The sequence below is a fragment of the Rhinolophus hipposideros genome (genome assembly GCF_964194185.1).
Source record: "Rhinolophus hipposideros genome assembly, chromosome: 5".
Lineage (NCBI taxonomy): Eukaryota > Metazoa > Chordata > Mammalia > Chiroptera > Rhinolophidae > Rhinolophus > Rhinolophus hipposideros.
The window spans coordinates 73,426,320-73,447,237 of record NC_138051.1 but is presented as its reverse complement, the minus strand read 5'-3'; the positions used below and the strand labels follow the sequence as shown (position 1 = coordinate 73,447,237).

At 40.3% G+C, this 20,918-nt stretch overlaps 2 protein-coding genes across 4 annotated transcripts in view; one reads left to right on the top strand and one right to left on the bottom strand.

Annotated features, from left to right (window-relative positions):
• The first annotated feature begins 64 nt into the window (after positions 1-64).
• On the top strand, positions 65-20,447 carry VTI1B (vesicle transport through interaction with t-SNAREs 1B). The gene is made up of 6 exons (XM_081049155.1): positions 65-460; positions 11,307-11,365; positions 13,883-14,074; positions 16,483-16,656; positions 18,228-18,289; positions 20,061-20,447. Exons 1-6 carry the CDS (start codon positions 346-348, stop codon positions 20,155-20,157), a joined length of 699 nt encoding a protein of 232 aa, XP_080905281.1. The 5' UTR covers positions 65-345; the 3' UTR covers positions 20,158-20,447.
• ARG2 (arginase 2) overlaps positions 20,341-20,918 on the bottom strand; it is a 28,366-nt gene continuing 27,788 nt past the window's right edge. For 2 of the 3 annotated variants that reach the window (XM_081049152.1, XM_081049153.1), the window contains exon 8: positions 20,341-20,811. In XM_081049152.1, the coding sequence (XP_080905278.1) occupies positions 20,606-20,811 (206 nt within the window). In that variant the 3' untranslated portion in view covers positions 20,341-20,605. The remainder of the gene's footprint in view (positions 20,812-20,918) is intronic. The other variant, XM_081049154.1, reaches the window with a different exon arrangement.

Genomic DNA, 20,918 nt, shown 5'->3' with positions numbered 1-20,918 from the left:
TTTCCTCTGTGGCACACTCCCCAGCCGTGGGGTTGGTATTTCCGGGACTGCGGGACTGTCGCTCGCTGCGGCGCGCTGTCTGTCCCACAGGAGTCGCCCCAGCAGCGCAGTCCTGCAGATTTTCCATCAGGCTTTCGCGCTGGGCGCTCCCTCAGTGACAGATGAAGGGTGGGCGTTCCGGCTCTGGAGGACCCCTCCGCAGCCCCGGAAGCGCCTGGTCCAGGGCGGCGGTGGCGGTGGCTGTGGTCGCCGTGATGCCTGCGGGGCTAGGTGGCTGACCGCCGGGATAGGAGCGGGCCCGGGGCCCAGCATCTCCGCGGCCGCTGCTGGAGCGCGGCCTGCGCCATGGCTACCTCCGCCGCCTCCTCCGAGCATTTCGAGAAATTACATGAGATCTTCCGCAGCCTCCATGAAGACCTACGAGCGGTGCCGGAGCGGCTCCTGGGGACTGCGGGGACAGGTGAGGCGGGGGCGGGCCGAGCCGTGGGGAACTCGGCCCCGCGCGTCCAGGGAGGAAAAACTCCCACTCTTCTTCCAGGCCTGGGTCCTCTTCTTCCCGCTCCTTGTCTTCAAACACGCCCCCTAAAGTTGGCTGGGTCCCGGCGCCCAGCATCTCCCTGTTGCCGCTTAGGGTGCTCAGGGATGGACCTTGGAGTGTCGTTTCCTTGGGATTCTTGATCCTCCCGTAGCCTGCAGAATTTTCTCGTCTTATTTTCACTTTGGCATGACGAGCATAGGAGGCTTTAAATCTGCGGTCCCGTATTTCAGTAAAAGTGTTTGCTTGTGTAGCTCTCTGTGTTTTGTTTTATGCACTTGGAAGATTATTCTCAGAAGAGGTCCGTAGTTTTCACCAGACTGGCAAAGGATCCGTAGCTCTAAAAGGGTTAAGAACCCAAAGGAATCGTAACTTTAGGGGTTGGTAAATGTCAGTTTTGAGGAGTTGGTCTTTGAAATCTGGATTGTGGCGTTTAGGTGTGGTCCTCCGACGCTCTGCTTAGACTGTTGCCTGCCCCTTGATTTCAAAAGTCAGGTTGCTGCAGGCTTTGTCTGGAGTCGCTAGAGTCGTCCAGTTAAATCGGGTGTCCAAACTTTTTTCAACGTTTTTCACCAAGGGCCATATGCGGTAAAATACACAAACAGCCGGGCCCCTCACTCGAGGTGAAGTACGTATTGCCTCACCTGGTTTATTTCAGTAAACTAAATATGTTTTTGGAATTTGCTGCCGGCCAGTTAAAAATGGATCGCAGGCCGCAGTTTGGACACCCCTGAGTTAAATCCATAGGAAGCATACATAGTTGTTTGCCTCAGAACAACTAGATCTTGATGGCAAGGCAGATAAGACTTTGTTTTATTGTTTTCATTTAAGGGTCAGAGCTGGAGTAGTAGCTCTGTGAGTTACCCGAGGTCCTAGGACTTGAATGACTGGAAAAGGAAATAGATAACGTTTGTTTAACACGTTTATTGGGAGAGGTTACTCTGTACCAGGCACTGCCCTGCATGTTGTTCATACTGCAGATTACTTTTCAAAATATTGAAAAGACTTACAAATCCCGTTTTTAGTGGATTGATGATAATATGTAAATATTAAGAGGTGGTGTTAATGACAACAGGCATATCTCGTTTCATTGCGCTTTGCTGTGCTTCACAGATGTTGCGTTTTTTTACAAATTGAAGGCAAGACCCTCCACCTGCAAAAAGATTACGACTCACTTTATTGTGACACTGTCTTTGTTGCGGTGGTCTGGAACCCAATCCGCAGTATCTCCAAGGTACGCCTGTACAGGAAAATAAAGCAGGGCAAAGGAATAGAGGGAGGGGGCATTCTAATTTTAAATAGGGTGGCTGTGAAAGGCCTCTTTGAAAAGATGTCATTTGAGCAGACTTGAATGAAGTAAGGGAGTAAACCATGCAAAAATCTGGGAGAAGTGACTGTCAACAGGACGGAATAGCTCTTGCAAAGGTCCTTAAGCAAAAATGAGCTTGGTATGTTCTAGGAAGAGCAAGAAGGCCGGTGTGTTTGAGATGGAATGAGCAAAGGAGATAGTGCTAGTAGATGAGGCTGGAAAGAGGTAGGCAGGCCTGATCACGTGGGGCCTTGTAGATCCTGGTGAAAGAGTTACATCTTTTTCTGAATGAGATGGGATGCAGTTAAAAGGTATGGAGCAGGAGAGTGATGCGATCTGATTTACATGGCTGAAAAATACTGTTTTTTCAACTTGGTGCTGAATTAAATTTTGCAATATCCATTTCTGTAAGGCTAAATGATGCATTCTGTTTGAAAAATAGAACACTGAGTTAGTTATACTCACCTTTGTCATCTACCTAACCTTTTCTCATTTCTGCAAAGAGGACAATCAAAACGGTGTGAATTTTTACCCAAGCACAAAATAATCTTAACACAAGTTCCTGATAACAGACTTAGTTGTTCAGTGGGTAAGTAAATACAATGTACACATATCCCCAGGTTCTAATAAGAATTTCAACACCTTTCAATCTCCTTATTCATTACCTGTTCACACTGCTCAATAAATATTTGTGGAATAAATGGAATTTAATTAAGCAAACACATGGGGCCTCACCTCTGAATTCTTTTTTCTAATTCTAGGACTACTTCATAGCTTTCCAAAGCTTTAATTTCCATCATGAATTATTAGCCACTAAATAATGCCCATAACACAGTCCTTGCATTTAGCTTATGCATTGTAATTGAATTCAGTCATTTTTCAATAAACATTGAGAATTATTATGTATCATTCACTCTCTTCGGCCCTAAGGAGGTCCGAGAGAGAGTTCTTGCCTTAAATGGGAGCAAATTTACAACAAAGTGTGTGGTGAGCCCCAAAATAAGAGACCTAAGAAAAAGGCTAACAACGTGGGTGTGGGGGAGCGAGAGGGAAGCTTTGCGGAAAGAAGAACTTCGAACTGAGTGTAAGTGGTTGAAGGGGAGTGTGCCCGACAAAGAGGAATTGGGAAGAGGCAACAAAGGAATAAAATATTGAATACTCATAACTGTGACTGGAGCTTAGGATATGTGGGAGAGGAGTAGTAGATGAGGAAAGTGAGACACAGCCAGATCTTGAAGGGACCTAAGTGTCACAGTAAGACATGTATATTCGAGATGGAGAATCAGTTAAGGATTTTAAGTGTCTGACTAGTATGGTCTTTATTTTAGAAGGAGAATGCTCGTGGCTGAGTAGAGGACAAAGGAGAGGCACAGGAGGCTGGACACGGGACCGTGTTAGGAGCCTTTATGGCAGTGGTCTAGGTAACATGGGAATCTAGAGAGTCCTAAATCCAGGAGGTGATTTGGAGCAGAAATTAACCAGACTGATTAGACCTGGGAGTGAAGGAGAAATATTCAAGGGTGTCTGCTTTTTCTCATTTGGTCAATTGAGCGAACGAAGAACTTGAATAAATATAAGAGTAGAAGCCAACTTGTTTAGGTTGTAGATAAGAACATCAACGGCGTTTATAGAATAGAGAGCATAACGTATGTCTATTCTAGCCTGACAAGATATTTCTTCTCCTGCCATTACGAATAACCTTTGTGAAGAAGATACCATGTGAATTGAGAGACAGTGTATTGTAATATATAGAAGCAAGGATTCTAGAGCCAGACTGCCTGGGTTCAAATCTTACATCCTCTTCTTAGAGCTGTGTGACCTTGGACAACTTACTTTACCCTAACTAGTTTCCCCTGCAAAATGAGGACAAATCACAGTATTTACTTCATAGGTGTTTTATGAGAATTAAATGAGTTAATATATGTAAAGCCCTTTGAATACTGCCTGACAATAGTAAGAGCAGTTAGCCATTGTTATTATTATACAGGAAATAGGATACTTTATTTAAATAAAACATGCTACTCTCACTGTGCTCTACTTTCCCATTTTTTCTAGAGCACTTATGTTCTAACATACTAGAGACTTTACATATTTATGATGTAAATATGTATTACAATATATTGTTTATCTTCCTTTCACTACCACAGTGGTTTTCAAAGGGTGGTCTCTGAACCAGTATCATCTGGGATTGTTAGAAATGCAGATTCCAATCATTTAATTATTAACTGGTTTTGTTTTTAAAGCCCTCCAAGGGATTTCTGATGCTTATCAAGTTTGAAAGTCTCTGAGCTAGAACATACACTCCATATTTCCTTCATATCCTTGCCAACGCTTATTTGTCTTTATGATGATAGCCATTCTAACAGGTGTGAGGTGATATCTCATTGTGGTTTTGATTTGCATTTCCCCAATGATTAGTGATGTTGAGCATGTTTTCATGTATCTGTTGGCCGTCTGTATATCTTCTTTGGGAAAATGTCTATTCAGATCCTCTGCCCATTTTTTAATTGGATTGTTTGGTTTTTTTGCTATTGAGTTGTATGAGTTTTTTACATGTTTTGGATATTAATCCCTTGTCAGATACATGTTTTGCAAATATATTCTCCCATTTGGTAAGTTGTCTTTTCATTTTGTTGTTCATTTCCTCTGTTGTGCAGAAGCTTTTTAATTTGTTAATTTTTGCTTTTGTTGCCTTTATTTATGGTATCAAACCCAAAAACCGTAGCCAGGACCGAGGTCAAGACCTGTTTTCTTCTAGGAGTTTCTAGGAGTTTTATGGTTTCAGGTCCTATGTTCAACTCTGTAATGTCCTTTGAATTAATTTTTATGTGTTGTGTTAGATAGTGATCCACTTTCATCTTTTGCATGTGGCTGTCAAGATTTCCTAACACCATTTAGTGAACAGACTGTCCTTTCCTGTGGGATAATAGAAAAAAATATATATATTGGTCTCTGCCCCAGTTCCTGGCACAAACCTAAAACCCTTGTGATTCCCTAAATGATAACAATATTGAGAGCATCTCACTTGTTGTAATATTTGGTCTTTGACACAGGGCTCCTAAAACCCTTGTAAATTCCTAAGTGATAAGAGCATTAGGAGTATCTTTTGGCAATTCTGGATGAGCTCGTAGGTGACTCCTGGATGGGGGCTGGTCACGAGAAAGACAAACCCATGATTAGAAGCTTGGAGTTTTAGCCCTGCTCACCACTTCTCCAGACAGGGGAGTGGGGCTAGAGATGGAGTCAATACTTGATCACGTCTATGTGATCTAGAAATAGAACAAACCAATCCAAAAATTTGTATGGAACCCCAAAAGACCTTGATTAGCCAAAGAAATTTTGAGAAAGACAAAGCTGGAGACATCACACTTCCTGACTTCAAACTATATTACAAAACTTTAGTAATCAAAACGGTATGGTACTGGCATAAAAACAGACACAAAGACCAATGAAAGAGAATAGAGAGCCCAGAAATAAACCCACGCATATGTAGTCAATTAATTTATGACAAAGAAGCCAAGAACATACAATGGGAAAATGTACATATTAGGAAAACGCAGTGTTTCCCCCTTATGTCTTTCTCTTCTGTATAGGGAAAAACCCAGTCCCTCTTCTTGCGTATTTCTTTTCTGTGTGTCTCCTTCACTACTCACACAGAACACTTCATTTCTAGTCACCAAATATCAAATATCTAGTCACCAAGAACAAGCATCTGTATCTTGTTCCTGAAAGCTTTTCACTGTTGAGTACGATGTTAACTATGGGCTTGTCATATATGGCCTTTATTATATTGAGATACGTTTCCTCTAGATTCACTTTGTTAAAAGTTTTTAATCATACATGGATGTTTAATTTTGTCAAATGCTTTTCCGTGTCTGTTGAAATGATCATGTGATTTTTATCCTTCATTTTGTTAATATGTATCACACTGATTGATTTGTGAATATTGAGCCATCCTTGCTTGTCTGGAATAAATCCCACTTGATCATGATGTGTGATCCTTTTAATGTATTGTTGATTTCAGTTTGCTAATATTTTGTTGAGGATTTTTGCATCTGTGTTCAGGGATATTGGCCTGTAATTTCCTTTTCTTGTAGTGCCTTGTTTAGTTTTGGTATCAATGTAATGCTGACCTCATAAAAGAGTTTGGAATTGTTCCCTCCTCTTCTGTCATAAACTCGATATTTTGTCTGATTTGTTTATTTTGTATCCTAAGCACCTAGAAATAGGTGCTTCATAAATATTTGTTGAATGATCGTATAAGTACTGTGGATTGTTGGGAAGAAAATATTGATAATACAGTGATACCTCTGTTTTCGAACGTATTCCATTCTGGAAGACATTTGGAGTTCTGAAATGTTCAAAAACTGAGGCACGGTTTCCCCATAGAAAGTAACGCAAAATGGATTAATCCATTCCAGACCTTTAAAATCAACCCCTAAAACTGCAAATTTAGCATTAATTTTACTATCTAATGATACCATAGATCTATAAAATTTATGGCGTTTCTACACTGAAATGTTCGTCAACGGAGACGTTCGAAAACCGAGGTACCACTGTATATGATTGGGTGCTGAAAGGAGAGTGATTTTATTTGTGTTCTACCATGTTTTCCACGTTTTCATCACTTTTAAAGTGGATATATACACCTATTAAAACAAAGGATAGCTAACAGACACAATGTGTACTGTTTTAGGATGTTTGTATAGCAATGACAATCCTTTAGCATACGGGATCATTATTAATCCATTTAATATTACATTAAGCACCTACAGCCATAATTTCTAGTCTTAGTTTTGCAGCATCTGAAAAAGTCTCTCCAGATACCTCAGATTGCTATAAATTCTTGTCCCAGTAACACTTCTAAGCGCCTACAGTTATGATTTTAGTTTTGGTTTTGTAGCACCTGAAGGCATCTCTTCACATGTCTTCATAAGTATTGTAAAATTATTGAGTTTTCCATTTTGATTCATTTAAGTTTCACTATCTGTACATGAGATCTCATTATTTTGGGAACCAGAAAATAATCACTATGGAGGACCCTATGCAGCAATTTGGTAAAAACCAATTACTCAATGACTGCAGAATTTTAATTTTTCCAACACTCTTCATATTTTTTGGTGAATCTTAGTTTTTCCTACCTAAGGACTTACTTTAAAAAATAATGGTATTTACTATTTATTGAACCTTTAATATACCTGGCATTTGCCAAGTGCTTGTTATGTTTATTATTCATTTTAACCCTTTCAGACAATCCTAGGAGGTCAAGTCAATGCTGTTATGTTTCCTATTTACAGATGAGGAGACAGGCTTATAGGGATCTGATGCTTTTACCTCTTATATGGTATGAGATCTGGTAAACTACTGTGGTCTACAAATAGGGGATGTAGGTCCTAGAAATGGCACAGTGGGACGCCAACAGCAAATTAGCCACATATTTTAAAGATCCTGGTGAAACCGAAGTGATTTCCACCGCTCTAATTGGCCAAGGTTAGTCATTTTTGAGCTGGTGATATAACCCTATAAGGAAGAGAAGCTGTCACTGTTGAACATTAAGGTAGGTTACATCTAGCTCTTTCCTTTGGAGCTAACTGCTTTTGTTTTTGTGCTGCCACCCACCCAGTTTACCACTCACATGTGACTGGTTTGGGAAGGCATGTAGATGGGGGATAGTGTTGTTTGGAGTGGCTTACTCTTGTTTCTGGTGGCCATTCTACCCAATATGCAGACATACTTTTTTGTAGTTGATTAGAGCGTTAATTGTAACCCTCAAAAATGAAGAGGTCTGAACAGATACTACCTGTTGCTAAAGGCTATACACTGGGAGCACAACAATGCCCCTGAGTGCTACCGTGTTTCCCCGAAAATTAATATACATAATATAATGAGACCCAGTCTTACATTAATTTTTGCTCCAAAAGACGCTTTAGAGCTGATTGTCCAGCTAGGTCTTATTTTCAGGGAAACATGGTATAATGTATAGAAACATTGGATTGGGAGTCAGACTTGCATTCTAAAACTAGTGTTGCCATACATTTACTCCTACTGTGACCTTAGGGAAGGCATTTTCTCCAGGCTCTAATTTCCTCAACTGTAAAATGAGGTTAGCCTGGATGGATGATCTCTGGCATCCATCTGAGAGCCAGCATTCATTGGTTTCATAATTCTTTGACTGAAGTATAAAGACGCAGCTACCGATACCGCTCAGTTGGGTAGGATTCTGTCTCTTGAACCTTTAGATATCTGCCTCTCTGACTTCCTCAGAAGGGATGATTTCAAAGGATTTTTTTCTTTTTTAATGTTAGGATTACGTAAAGGATCTCATAATGTGGTGAAGTTCTTCAAATTGTTTTCATAGGGCGTATGTTTTTTTAAAAGTACATAAGCTATAACACTCTTAGGAGAATGTGTCTTATGAAATCAGAGAGTAGAGTATTCCAACTCCAAAAAGGCTAAGAATAACAGAATCATGCAGGTAAGTTAGTGAAAGGGTCACGATTCTGTGGGCTACCTCTTTTCCTTCTACTCTTATTATATGGCCCTTTCTTTGAATCATTCCAGAATTTGCTTCTAACGAATGCAGATATTCATATCCTTTAACAAAGGAAGAGTATGGAGGGAGACTTTATGACTACCAGAGTTGTAGAAACATGGGAGCTAGGAAGGGGATGCACTTTTATACAGACTTCTTCATCCTGCCTGTCTTGGATCAGGAGTGAGTGTGCTTGAGTTTAGAGGTGGGCCTGTACAGAGGAGCGATGACATTCAGCACTGTTATGACTGCTTGTTACAAAATAATATGATGCTTCTCCATGGAAGTAGCCATTCTTGATTGCAGATACTACTTCACTGCTGGTGGCTGAAAACACAGCCCAGTCAGGGATCGTAACCGCTGCTTTGGTGCTTATTTCAGTTACATCAGGATGGTCAAGATGGCAGACCATTTGCCATGGCTGAACTTTCTTCTGTTTTTTTGTGTGTGTTTTTTGTTTTTCACAACAAACCCTGGGCTGTGTGGAGTGAGAAATAGTTCACCTGGAGTGCCCTGTGTACGTGAAGGGAATGTCACATGACAATGAATGAGGCATAGTAAAGGGAGCATTGTGAAATTTAAAGTTCTAGAAGCTAAGGGACCTATAAAAGAAAAAGTAAATTTCCCTGTTCTGGAGGAGCTTGATCTCAGGTTGAGAATATACATACCCAAAATGATTTATAATCATTTAAAAAGCAGCAGACAACTGATATACTAGGTGCTTTTGTGATTAACATAATGTAAGTCAATGAAAGCACAATAATGGTATTATATTACATATAGATGGGATTAGGTTCGAGAGTCAAGGCTTAAGATGAAATCAAGATAAACAAATTTATCCAAGAAAATTTTAGGGCAGCATATTGAGTACTCAAATGCCATCCCTCCATAAGCCCAATTCAGCTGTTTTCTTTGGCATTAGAAAAAGTTGCTCTTTCTTCTGTTGATGGAAGTGCTGGCTTATACTTAGGAGCCACGTTGAATGAAAAATACGTAGCTTTAAAAGACCATGTCCCCACCTGAAACTAATAATAAAAAAATTTCTTTTTAATTGAAAAAGACTGTGTCCTCATACATGCTACAATATGGATGAACCTTGGAGACATTATGCTAACTGAACTAAGCCAGACACAAAAGGACAAATATTATATGATTCCTCTTATATGAGGTGCCTGGAGTAGTAAAATTCACAGACACAGAAGGTAGAATGGTGGTTACCAGAGTCCATGGCGGGGAGGGGAAAGGGAAATGGGAGTTAGTGTTTAATGAATACGGAGTTTCTGTTTGGGATGATGAAAAGGTTTTGGAGACAGAGTGGTGATGGTTGTACAACAGTGTGAATGTACTTAATGCCATTTAACTGTATACTTAAAAATGGTAAATTTTATGATATATGTGTGTGTATATTGTACATATATATATGTATGTTTTATCACAATTAAAAGAAGACTACCCTCAGATTGTGAAGGTAATTCCAAAGATGAGTTCAAAAAATAGTGTAAGCAATTGGTAACTACGTGGTAATAAGAGGATTCTGTATAGATTTCCAGGGTGAACATTCGTTTGAATGTATGTATACATTATTAAAAATCAAGTTCCTCACAAATAGGGCTATTTTTGCTTTTAGATATGAAGGGATGACCTACCTCCTCCTCACTTTATAGACAAGGAAGGAGATCAGGTCAAAAGATGAAGAGAATCATCCAAGCTTACATGTTGATTCAAGCCCAAAGCTAGGACCCGAATCTAAACCACTTTACTCACCAGGAGATCTCCCCTGTACACGTTTACCTGGTGACAGCATGCCATTACTTCCTTTGTTATTTTTGCCCTATCCAAATACCATTTTTATTATTAATCATTTTATTTATATCAACTTGTATTTCATGTAAAATACAATTATTTAATACATGAAGTTATTTAAAAAGGAGGTTTTATATCCTACTTTATATGAAAAATCTGTAGAACTTATGTAAATAATCAGAAAAAATACAGGGAAAGCAAAACAATGCTGTTTTAGTTAGATGTTAATTGCTTTGAAGCTGAAGCCTCTTCTATTTTGTTAAAACGGGAGAGTAGTAATTTTTAGGTATTAAAGACATACGAGCACCAAAATGGCATGATGCGAAGGACTGAAAGAATTGAAGGGTAAAGGAGATCAAATATATGGTGATGGAAGGAGAACTGACTTGGGTGGTGAACACACAATGGGATTTATAGATGATGTCATACAGAATTGTACACCTGAAACTTATGTAACTTTACTAACAATTGTCACCCAATAAACTAATTTAAAAAAAAAAAAAGCGAGAGAGAATTGAAAGGGAGTGGTTTTCTTACCGTGTGAGTGAGTGGTATTTGCAGCATTTCTCTTGCCACTGCCAGTGGGTATGTCTGAGAAACATGTGCCATACCATGCAGCCTCCCTGGCAAGCAAAGTAGGTGGGTTTTGAATTTGTTTTGCAGAAAAGCAGTGGGTAAGGGTTAAAAAGAGAAGTGATTCATAGTGTGGGTGAAAGTGGGGACAAGGATTTCAGAGAACCAGTGTTGTTAAACATTCTTATTCACGAAAGTGTGTCTGGTCCCTCTGTTAGGATGGAGGGGGTATTGACAACGATTAACTGAGACTTGTAGCGTTTCTTAGTAGGTACACTATTGGCCCTTGGGGCCAGATAACTGTTATGCAGGACGGTCCCAAGTATGGATTTTCTTGTTCCCTGGGTACTAAATGCCGGTAGTAATACCTTCCCTCTCCCCTTACCCTAGTCATTGTGATAACAAGTTCCCATACATTTCTAAGTGCCTTTTGGAACGATGAAGTACTACCACTCCCAACAGGAGAGGAGTGGAGAGTCTATTCTAAGCAGAGGGAATGACCTCTACAAATGTATGGAAGCGGGACTGGTTTGAAACTTGTCTATCTTTTTCAGAAGAGAAGAAGAAGTTGATCAGAGATTTTGATGAAAAGCAACAGGAAGCAAATGAAACGGTGAGAACAGAGAGCAAATCCTTATTTCTTTTCCTACCCGGTGTTCATCTTTTCCAAAAGTAATGCTTATGACCTGGTCACAGATTAACTGTTCCTGCCTGTTGATCCTGATTTTGATTATTTCTTACAAAATGAGGCCAGTTGATGGGGGTGGGTGTTGGGGGAGTTAACAAACACCAATGGGTAAAACTCAGATTCTCCTGAAATGAGACTTTGATAGTATATTCCTGATGTGAGTCATAAGGACATCTTTACCTGGGTGGTCTTTTAAAATCTCATTTTAAAAGCTGGCCATTATATTCTTTGTTAAACTTACTGTCACAGAAAATGTAGCTCAGAGGTGGTTCCAGCCACATTCCTTCTGTTTTGAAATACAGCATGGCTGGATTTGGTACCTTAGGCAAGACATGCATGGATGGATGAGTTCCCAGTCAGGACCCAACGCTGTCAGAAGTGGGCCCAAGTTGCTGAGCAGTTTAACAACTGCTTCTCTCTTAATCTTGGCTTTAAGAAAAAAAAATTTGCTCTTCGCTATTAGAAGACTCCTACTGTCTCCATTATGCTCTCACCCCATTCAGGAGATTGGGGCTAAAACCCACGTCCCCAGTAGTACTCTGCAGAAATAGTAGCCCCTAGTGTTGGCTGCCCCAGAGTAGACTGAGAAAAAAAATTCTTTTTAAACCAGAGAACATCCTTCTTGTATGTTGAAAAACAACTTATTTTCGGGGAAACACGATATATCTAAATTGTTTTCACAATTTCTGAAACTAATGATTTTAAAGCAAAATTATTCTTTGGACTTATCTCCTCTGTTTTGTTTTCGAGGTTTCTTTAGGTATAAATGACCAAAGTCACTTTACACCTCTCATCTCACTTAACAAACTCCACCTGCCGGCCTTTCCCCAGGCTTTCTTCACAGGAAGCCTATCCCAATGAAGTTCTGAGAAGTTAAGCTTGTCTGCATCCGTTTCTCTGTGGTATATCTGTTTTAAGAAGGATCAGGCCACCAGACTATGGAAACCATCTCATTCATAATGGAAACTTTTTTTTAATTGAGGAAGGGAAACAGGACTTTATTGGGGAACAGTGTGTACTTCCAGGACTTTTTTTCCAAGTCAAGTTGTTGTCCTTTCAATCTTAGTTGTGGAGGGTGCTGTTCAGCTTCAAGTTGTTGTCCTTTCAGTCTTAGTTGTGGAGGGCGCAGCTCAGCTCCAGGTCCAGTTGCCGTTACTAGTTGCAGGGGGCGCAGCCCACCATCCCTTGGGGGAGTCGAACCGGCAACCTGTGGTTGTGAGGACGCGTTCCAACCAACTGAGCCATCCGGCAGCTCAGCTCAAGGTGCCGTGTTCAATCTTAGTTGCAGGGGGCAGAGCCCACCATCCCTTGTGGGACTCAAGGAATCGAACTGGCAACCTTGTGGTTGAGAGCCCACTGGCCCATGTGGGAATCGAACCGGCAGCCTTCGGAGTTAGGAGCACGGAGCTCCAACCGCCTAAGCCACCGGGCCGGCCCCATAGTGGAAACTTCTTAATTCCTGTGTACAGGTGGGCATATCCATACCTGTTACAAAGCCAGTCTTTTTTCGTTAACATATGGTAGCATTTTAAAAAATCTGTTAGCTAATACCAATTCATTTGTTTGGTGCCTACTTTTTCTTTGAACTTAGCAAAATTAACCAATCCTACTCTGGCCATCCTAGGCAAATGAAAATAATTTATGGCTGCTTGTGAACATTTCTAGGTTTATATTTTGCTTATCTCAGAAAAATGGAAATCTGATTTGGACCCGTTGTTATCGCTGACGTGGAGACAAGCAGATACTTAGAGAAGAGGAGGAAGGGACTAACCTTGATGCCAGACCCCTGTCATCTTTAATGCGGTAGCCTGCGTGCTTCCTGACAGCATTTGAACCCTAACACGCTGAGAACTTGGTGTACTGAAAAGGGGAATTTGCAGATTTTGAATCCTGATTTCTTTTATGGTCTAACCTTGAGGTTTCTTCAAGTCTTATATATATATATAATAGAAATACTGTGTTTCCCTGAAAATAAGACCTTGCCGGACAATCAGCTCTAATGTGTCTTTTGGAGCAAAAATTAATATAAGACACGGTATTATATTAAATATATTATATTATATTATATTATTATTATAAAGGAGCGGTCTTAAATAAGACTAGGTCTTATTTTGGGGGAACAACAGTAGTATTACCTACCTTATTGATTTGTTATGAGGATTAAATGTAAATGCATATAATAATGTTTAATAAGCTATAAGGTGCTTGTTAGTTTTTCACTCATTCAACACCTAAGTTTTGATGCCTGTTCTGTGCTTGCTGGGTACTGTGTACACAGACACTCAGGGTAATGAATGTGTCACATGTGGTCCCTGCCCTTGGGGAGCATATGGTTGAGTACTTATTTGGGCTTGTTTGTAGTTTGATTAGTCCAAACTACACATATGCCCAATGAGACAGAAAAGAACCAGGATGTCTACTCACTGTTTTCTGTCTTCCTAGCTGGCAGAGATGGAAGAGGAACTACGTTATGCACCCCTATCTTTCCGTAACCCTATGATGTCTAAGCTTCGAACCTACCGGAAGGACCTTGCCAAGCTCCACCGGGAAGTGAGAAGCACACCTTTGACAGCCCCACCCGGGGGCCGAGGAGACATGAAATATGGTACATACACTGTAGAGAATGAGCATATGGTAAGCTTCAGCTGGAATTTTCCCCAGCCTGTGGTACAAGAATTAACCATATTGTGGTGTACAGTTCATGTTATAGTGTAAATTAGACTCATTTTTCCCACCTTATCCTCTTTCCTGAATGCAATTCCTCTTCTACCCTTACCTCTACTGTATTTAATGCACATCTTTCCAAACTGTATGCTTATTTACATTTCTTTGTATCCTTTATATAAAAGCCAGTGCTGCGTATGCAGTGGTGGTACAAAAATGCTACCTATTATTATTATGCCTGGACTCTGTATTCTGACCCATAGATCCAGTTTCTCACATATGCCCACAAAATTCAGTTAGGTTTGTAATTTATCAGAGTATTGTTATCAAATTACCCAAGCTTTCCTTTACATTTGTATCAAGATGGCCCAACAGCCCAGATACATTTGAGAAGGCAGGATGCTTCTTAAGAAGGGGCTAATGGTTTTGCTCTGTGAAGTGAGCCAGACTGCCTCTCTAGCCACCAGTAGTCTGATTTTAAAAATTTGACTAGATCGAAACTCTATATTCTGAAACTATCTGAGAAGTTAAATAGTTAAAGGAATAAAACTTCACAAAGATTAAATTTAATGTGTTGCATTTGGGATTACAGCCCATAGTACAAAGTAGAAATGGCCTGGCGAACAGTGTGGGAGAGAAATGGAAGTACAGGATGCATGTATGTGGAAAGGCTGATGGTACAATTTCATGATGTATCCTGATGATCGTTTAAAGAGACATTCGGATGATACTGGCTTGACATTGCTCATGTCAAAACTAGAGTGTTTGAGAATGATGTAGAAGTCTCAGAATTCACCTGTGAAGGAAGCCTGGGAAAAGGCCAGCAGGTGGAGTTTGTTAAGTGCGATGAGAGGTGTTAAGTGACTTTGGTCATTTATACTCAAAGAAACCTCGAAAACAAAGGAGAGATAAGTCCAAAGAATAATTTTGCTTTGAAATTATTAGTTTCAGAAATTGTAAAACCAATTTAGATATATCGTGTTTCCCCGAAAATAAGACCTAGCCAGACAATCAGCTCTCATGGGTGTTTTGGAGCAAAAATTAATATAAGACCCAGTCTTACTTTGCTATAAGACGGGGTTTTATCTAACATAAGACTGGGTCTTATATTAACTTTTGCTCCAAAAGACGCATGAGAGCTGATTGTCCGGCTAGGTCTTATTTTCGGGGAAACACGGTACATAACCACCTGCAGTAGAATTGTTGCAAATCTAGGTTTGAGCTATGTGATCTTACTGTCCTTTCCTTTCCTTTCTTAGCCCAATCAGTTGAAAATCCCCATCTTTTCTTTTTCAAAAAAGCGTCATTCCTGCTTCTATCAAGCTACAGTAACTAGGAGTTATGTCAACCTCATTCATTAGTCTCCTCACCCCTTGGTCTATATGCCATATATGAAGTGAAAGGACTTGTTACTTCTGGTCTGGGAACCATCTTTGGGCTTCGTGGTGGTGGTGGTGTCTAGTGCCTGTAGTCACCTGCTCAGTAAGGCCCCGAGTGTGCATGTGTGCATGCATGCTTTGATTAGCTACCTTAGAGCTGCACCCGTCTGTCACTGGTTGTTAATTCTGGCCTGACAAAGGCTACTTCTGTCTCGTGCCTTCTGTGCTGAGGATTATAGGTGGAGTAAACCTTTGGTGGGGATTTAGAAAATTAGGGCACTTGGGAACTTAGGGCAGCTTGGGCACCTTACTTGGGCCCCACATACCTTTCTTGAGAGCAAATCACCAATGGGATAACCTCAGAGCTTTTGTTTTCTGTGTGTGGCCTGAAGTGAAATTGTTTTGGGGTTTACCAAGAATGTAGCGACTTCAGTTTTTTCCAGAATGTGGCAGTGTCTCAGACTTCTAAATAATTTCTGTATGTGCTGCAAATGAATAGCTTATTCATGGTCTCTCAATCCTCAGTACCGATGGTAGGAATCTTCGGTAAATGAATCTGTTTCTAGGGTTGTAGAGTTTAATTGGTTTGCTTGTTGCACTATCAAAGTTCTAGGCTTTATGCATTTTTAGGTACTCGTGCACCCCAAATCTGGGCTACTGCCTCTCAGAAGTTGCTAGTTCAGAAAGCACATGAACCAGTTCTAATTCATCACCAACACAGGGAAAATGCTGATGTTTTCAGTCCCGCGTGCCTTGCCTCACTTAAGTGTAACAAGCTGTGGAGACGGAGGTGTGGTGATCCTGTATTGGATTCCAGATTCTGCTTTTACTCGGACCTTAAACAGTATCTTACAGTTCATTAGCATCTTTGGTTGTCTTAAAATAATAAAAGTTATTGCACACTATATCCCTTCTTACGTAAGAATGGTCCTAAGGATTGTGCTGGTAATGAACTTATAATGGAAGAAGTGAAACATTTCCCTTCCATACTCCTGTCAGAATCAGCTACAGTCTCAAAGGGCATTGCTTCTGCAAGGCACTGACAGCCTGAACCGGGCCACCCAGAGTATTGAGCGTTCTCATCGGATTGCCACAGAGACTGACCAGATTGGCTCAGAAATCATAGAAGAGCTGGGGGAACAACGTGAACAGTTGGAACGTACCAAGAATAGAGTAAGTCTGGGTGGACAGGGAAAGGGGCAGGAGTGGGGAAAGTAGGTGGGTCCATTAAACCCCGATGCCTTACTACTGCCAAAAGCTACAGCAGTTCTGAATCCTGGGCATATGACCTGTTAGGTTCTTAATGCTTTTTTTCAGTTTTTAGTTTGCATGGCTGAGAGATCTCCTGTGGAATTAATTTTACCCCTAAGATTTAGAAGTCATTGGAAAGGGGGGGAACAAAGAAAGACTGAAGAAACCCGATTACTGCATTTATTGAAGATTATTGAACATAAGATTGCAGCCACTCCATCCTTTTATTCCTGTATTACCAGTCTGAGATTTTTATTTCTCATACATCTAGTGCAATATTCTGCTATTCTTGTGAAAGCATCATCTACTTAAAAGATCCTAGTTTCCTGTCGTTTACAGCCAAGCCTGTATTCCACATGTTATAAAATAGTACCACTGACAATTTATAGAGGTTCAATCCTATGCTATAACTCTTTACTGTTACCTAGGGTAAGCTGGATCATTGTGGGGAAAAAACAAATAGTTAGGCCAAACGATAGCTATATTGGGGCCTCTAATCTACTATCACTCTACGAGGCTCTGAAAAACAACTCATTTCTTCCTTCTCATACATCTGCATAGAAATTTTAAAAATAGTATAACTTGCCAGTGGAATGCTGTATTCTTAACAGCATGAGGCAAACCCAACCTGAAAAACATACTGTGGGCAAGATTTGGATAGGAAAACATTAATTCAGTGTGGGGATTTGAGATAATTTTCTCATACATCTTAATAGCTGCAATTCTCCATTCTTAAATCAGAACAGTGCTCTTCCCTGAGTGAAAATTCACAATTAAGTACTGAATTCAAGGTAAACTATGGGGAAGGCAACTTACAGATTCTGTGGCTTTTGACTTTTCAACATACCAGGTGGATTGGTCAAATTTAAAAGCCAAGGAATGAACTGAGAGATCAACTTACCAAGGCCACTGGGGATTGGGGACAGATGGCATCTGTTGAATATCCTCCAGCTATCTAGATTAGTAACAGGCAACTGTAGAGAAAGGCTTTTCTTTCTCTTTTCTTTAAAAAAAAAAAGGCTTTAAAAAATTAATTCCTTTCACAATTCAATGTAAGTATATCTTAAAAGGGTAAAGAAAAAATAACCATATACCAAGAATGGAAATCCATTAGCCTACAAAAACAAACTGTAACTCAAGAGACTTTCCTGGAGTTTGGCTGATGAAATTCAAATCTTAAGTTGCCTCACAGTTATTGGCAAGGTACACTTGAAGCCTTTCTGCTGTGAGTAGCCAAGGTGAAGGTCTAGCTCGGTCCCAGGAGTCCCCACAGCAACCTTGGGACATTATAATTCCTACGCCTACGTGACAAGTCCTGAAGTATCTTTCCAGTTTCTTCTGCTTATACTGAGGGCATCTTTTAAATTGGTTTGATTTCTTGGAGTTTTTTAAACATACACCCCTTAATGCCCACTGTCAGTTTAGGAATGTTCAAATTCTAGAGTGTGTACTTTTGAAAGAAGGGGGAAATAATTGCTGTTTTCTCTTCTCAGCTGGTAAACACAAGTGAAAACTTAAGCAAAAGTCGAAAGATTCTCCGGGCAATGTCCAGAAAGTAAGTTTTAAAAATAATTTCTCTTAACCCTAATGTCTTTTAACCAAAAATGTCAAAGCTTTAAACAGTGACTTGCAAAGGTCCTAATAAAGCTGAAAAACTAAAGACTATTGTCTTGTATAGTTAAATACCCTAAGACAAAATCTTTCATTAAAAGTGTATATACTGCTTTGATTGGAGTAGTGGGAATGTTGTCCTGGGAAGCACTTTCAATCCTAGCTTACGTTTCTTAGAGAAGACAGCACGTGGAAATAATAGAGCTTCATATTCCTTGAAATATACTTGTAAAAACTTGATTAGAAAACAGTTTTCCTGCTACTGCTTAGTTTTGGGCTCTGCCCTTCATGGAAGACAACGGGAATTCTGTCCTGTTAGCAAGAAGTTAACTTTAAAAAAAACCCTTGAGATAAGTGCTGACAGCAACAAAACCAGTGACAAAAAGGAGGTATGGCCACTGAAGCAGATTTTTGGGTAAGTGGGTAGTGTGCGTGAAACAAAACCACAACCGAGTCATGGAACTAACAGTAAAGTGAGGTTTTCCTAAATAGTGATAAATTTCTTGTGGCGTAGGGAGGAACCTTCAGTTTAGAGTGAACATAAGAACCAGAGATTCTTCTTTGTATTAGCAAAAGACAAACTTTTTTAAAGCTGGATTACCTTTGTCTAGAGATAACCATTTGGTTTCATGGGGGAAGAGAAAAAGAGGTACTACCCAGCTTCTGGTTTCTTAGGACCCATCCCAGCACTAAATTTCAACACTGGAGGTCTGCCACAAAACCTTCTCACAACATGCTCACCGCTATAGCATATAACTGATGCAGCTCTATATGGTTAGAAAACGATAAAATGTATTTCAAATGTAATTTGAAATATAATGCAACCTGATTTCTGAGATGGTATACTTTTTCATATTATAGTAACTACTGTTTTTCTAACAAGATCCTCCTAGAAAAGCTACTTTTAAAGTGAGGACGTAACTACTATTTGAAGACACTTTAAAATCAAAAAACATTTCTGTCATTTGGTATACAGTGGTACCTCGGTTTTCGAACATAATCCACGAGCTCTGAAACATTCGAAAACAGCCGACAGCTAGGCCTCAGGATCTTGCACTCAGGGGAAGCTGTGTGACATATTCGACTTCTGAGTCGTGTTCGAAAACCGAAGCATTTACTTCCGGCATTCATGAAGCAAAAAGTTTGTCAACAGAGATGTTCAAAAACCGAGGTACTACTGTATATTTTCCCAGTTTTGAACATTTCCGTGAGGTAGTGTTTTCTCTGAGTTACAGCTAAAGAAGCTTTCGAGTTGTCACTTACAAGCTAAAGAACCTTATACAGGTATACCTTGTATTACCGTACTTTGCAGATACTGCATTTTTTTTTACAAATCGAAGGTTTGTGTCAAGCAATTCTGTTAGTGCTGTTTTTCTAATGGACTCAGATGATGGTTAGCATTTTTTAGCAATAAAATATTTTTAAATTGAGGTAATTTAGACATAATGCTATTGCACACTTAACAGACTATAATATAGTGTAAACCTAACTTTCATATGCACTGGGACACAAATCACTTCATGGGACTTGCTGTCGCAGTGCCGTGGAAGCAGGTGTGCAGGATCTCCGAGGTATGCCCGTATGTACTTACTGCTCAGTGGCTATGTGATCAGACAGAAATTCAGTTAGCCTTAGCCCCAAATCAAACCTCTAAGTGTTAAGAATGGAAATAAGGTTATCCAGATTTCTGACTGCTCACTTTGCTATCTTTGTAGAGTGACAACCAACAAGCTGCTACTTTCCATCGTCATCTTACTGGAGCTAGCCATCCTGGGAGGCCTGGTTTACTACAAATTCTTTCACAAGCATTGAACTTCCAAGTGGGAAGGGTTTGTGGACCAGAACTTTGACCCTGTGAATGAGTGGTGCTGGAGACGTGGAGTAAGCCTCTTGCTGCTGTGAGCTAACAGCTCCAGGATGCACTATGTGGCCAGACTGGGAGGAGGGGGGAGACGGAAAGCCAGTTAAATGTGAAGCAACAGCACCAAGGCGAGTGTGATATACCAAGGTAATAAATGCTCTTTATGACTTCTTTACATTTACATAGTAATACCCTGTGAACTACAAAAAGCAAGTACATTACAGCAGTATTATTGGTCACCAAAATGGAGAGGAAAAAGAAACTTGACAATTGTGAGAATGCACAGATGTTCTCGTTAAGGCAGTACTGACCCACATGACCATGTGGTATCTGTCCCCTCACACGCCCACAACTCTGGAATGCCCATTGTGACGGACCTGTGTCAGCACACAGTATTTCCTAAATTCTTACACGTTCTTCAGTTTCCGATTCATCTGGTGAACTGGGAGTAGGAAGTTGGTCATAGACATGATGCCCTCCCTCTCTTGTCTGACCAAAACTTGAAGCAATCACATCCACTGCCAGGCCAGCTGTAGCCTTGGCTTCTTCCTCTGACGCGGCCAACTGAGGGTTGACTTCAACAAGATCCACTGCTGACAGCAACCCTGAAAGAACAAAACATGACCATGGAGCCTCAGAAAATTCCCTAGCTGCTACTTTCGATGAGGGTCATCCCACCTAGACAGAATAAGCCCAGGTTAAAAGTCATTTT

What these genes read in the sequence shown, in the direction of transcription:
- VTI1B (XM_081049155.1), top strand. Translation starts at nt 346, where the DNA reads ATGGCTACCTCCGCCGCCTCCTCCGAGCATTTCGAGAAATTACATGAG. An exon ending in TGGAACGTACCAAGAATAGA is followed by an intron (nt 16,657 to 18,227) that starts GTAAGTCTGGGT and finishes TTCTCTTCTCAG; the next exon opens with CTGGTAAACACAAGTGAAAA. An exon ending in CTCCGGGCAATGTCCAGAAA is followed by an intron (nt 18,290 to 20,060) that starts GTAAGTTTTAAA and finishes CTATCTTTGTAG; the next exon opens with AGTGACAACCAACAAGCTGC.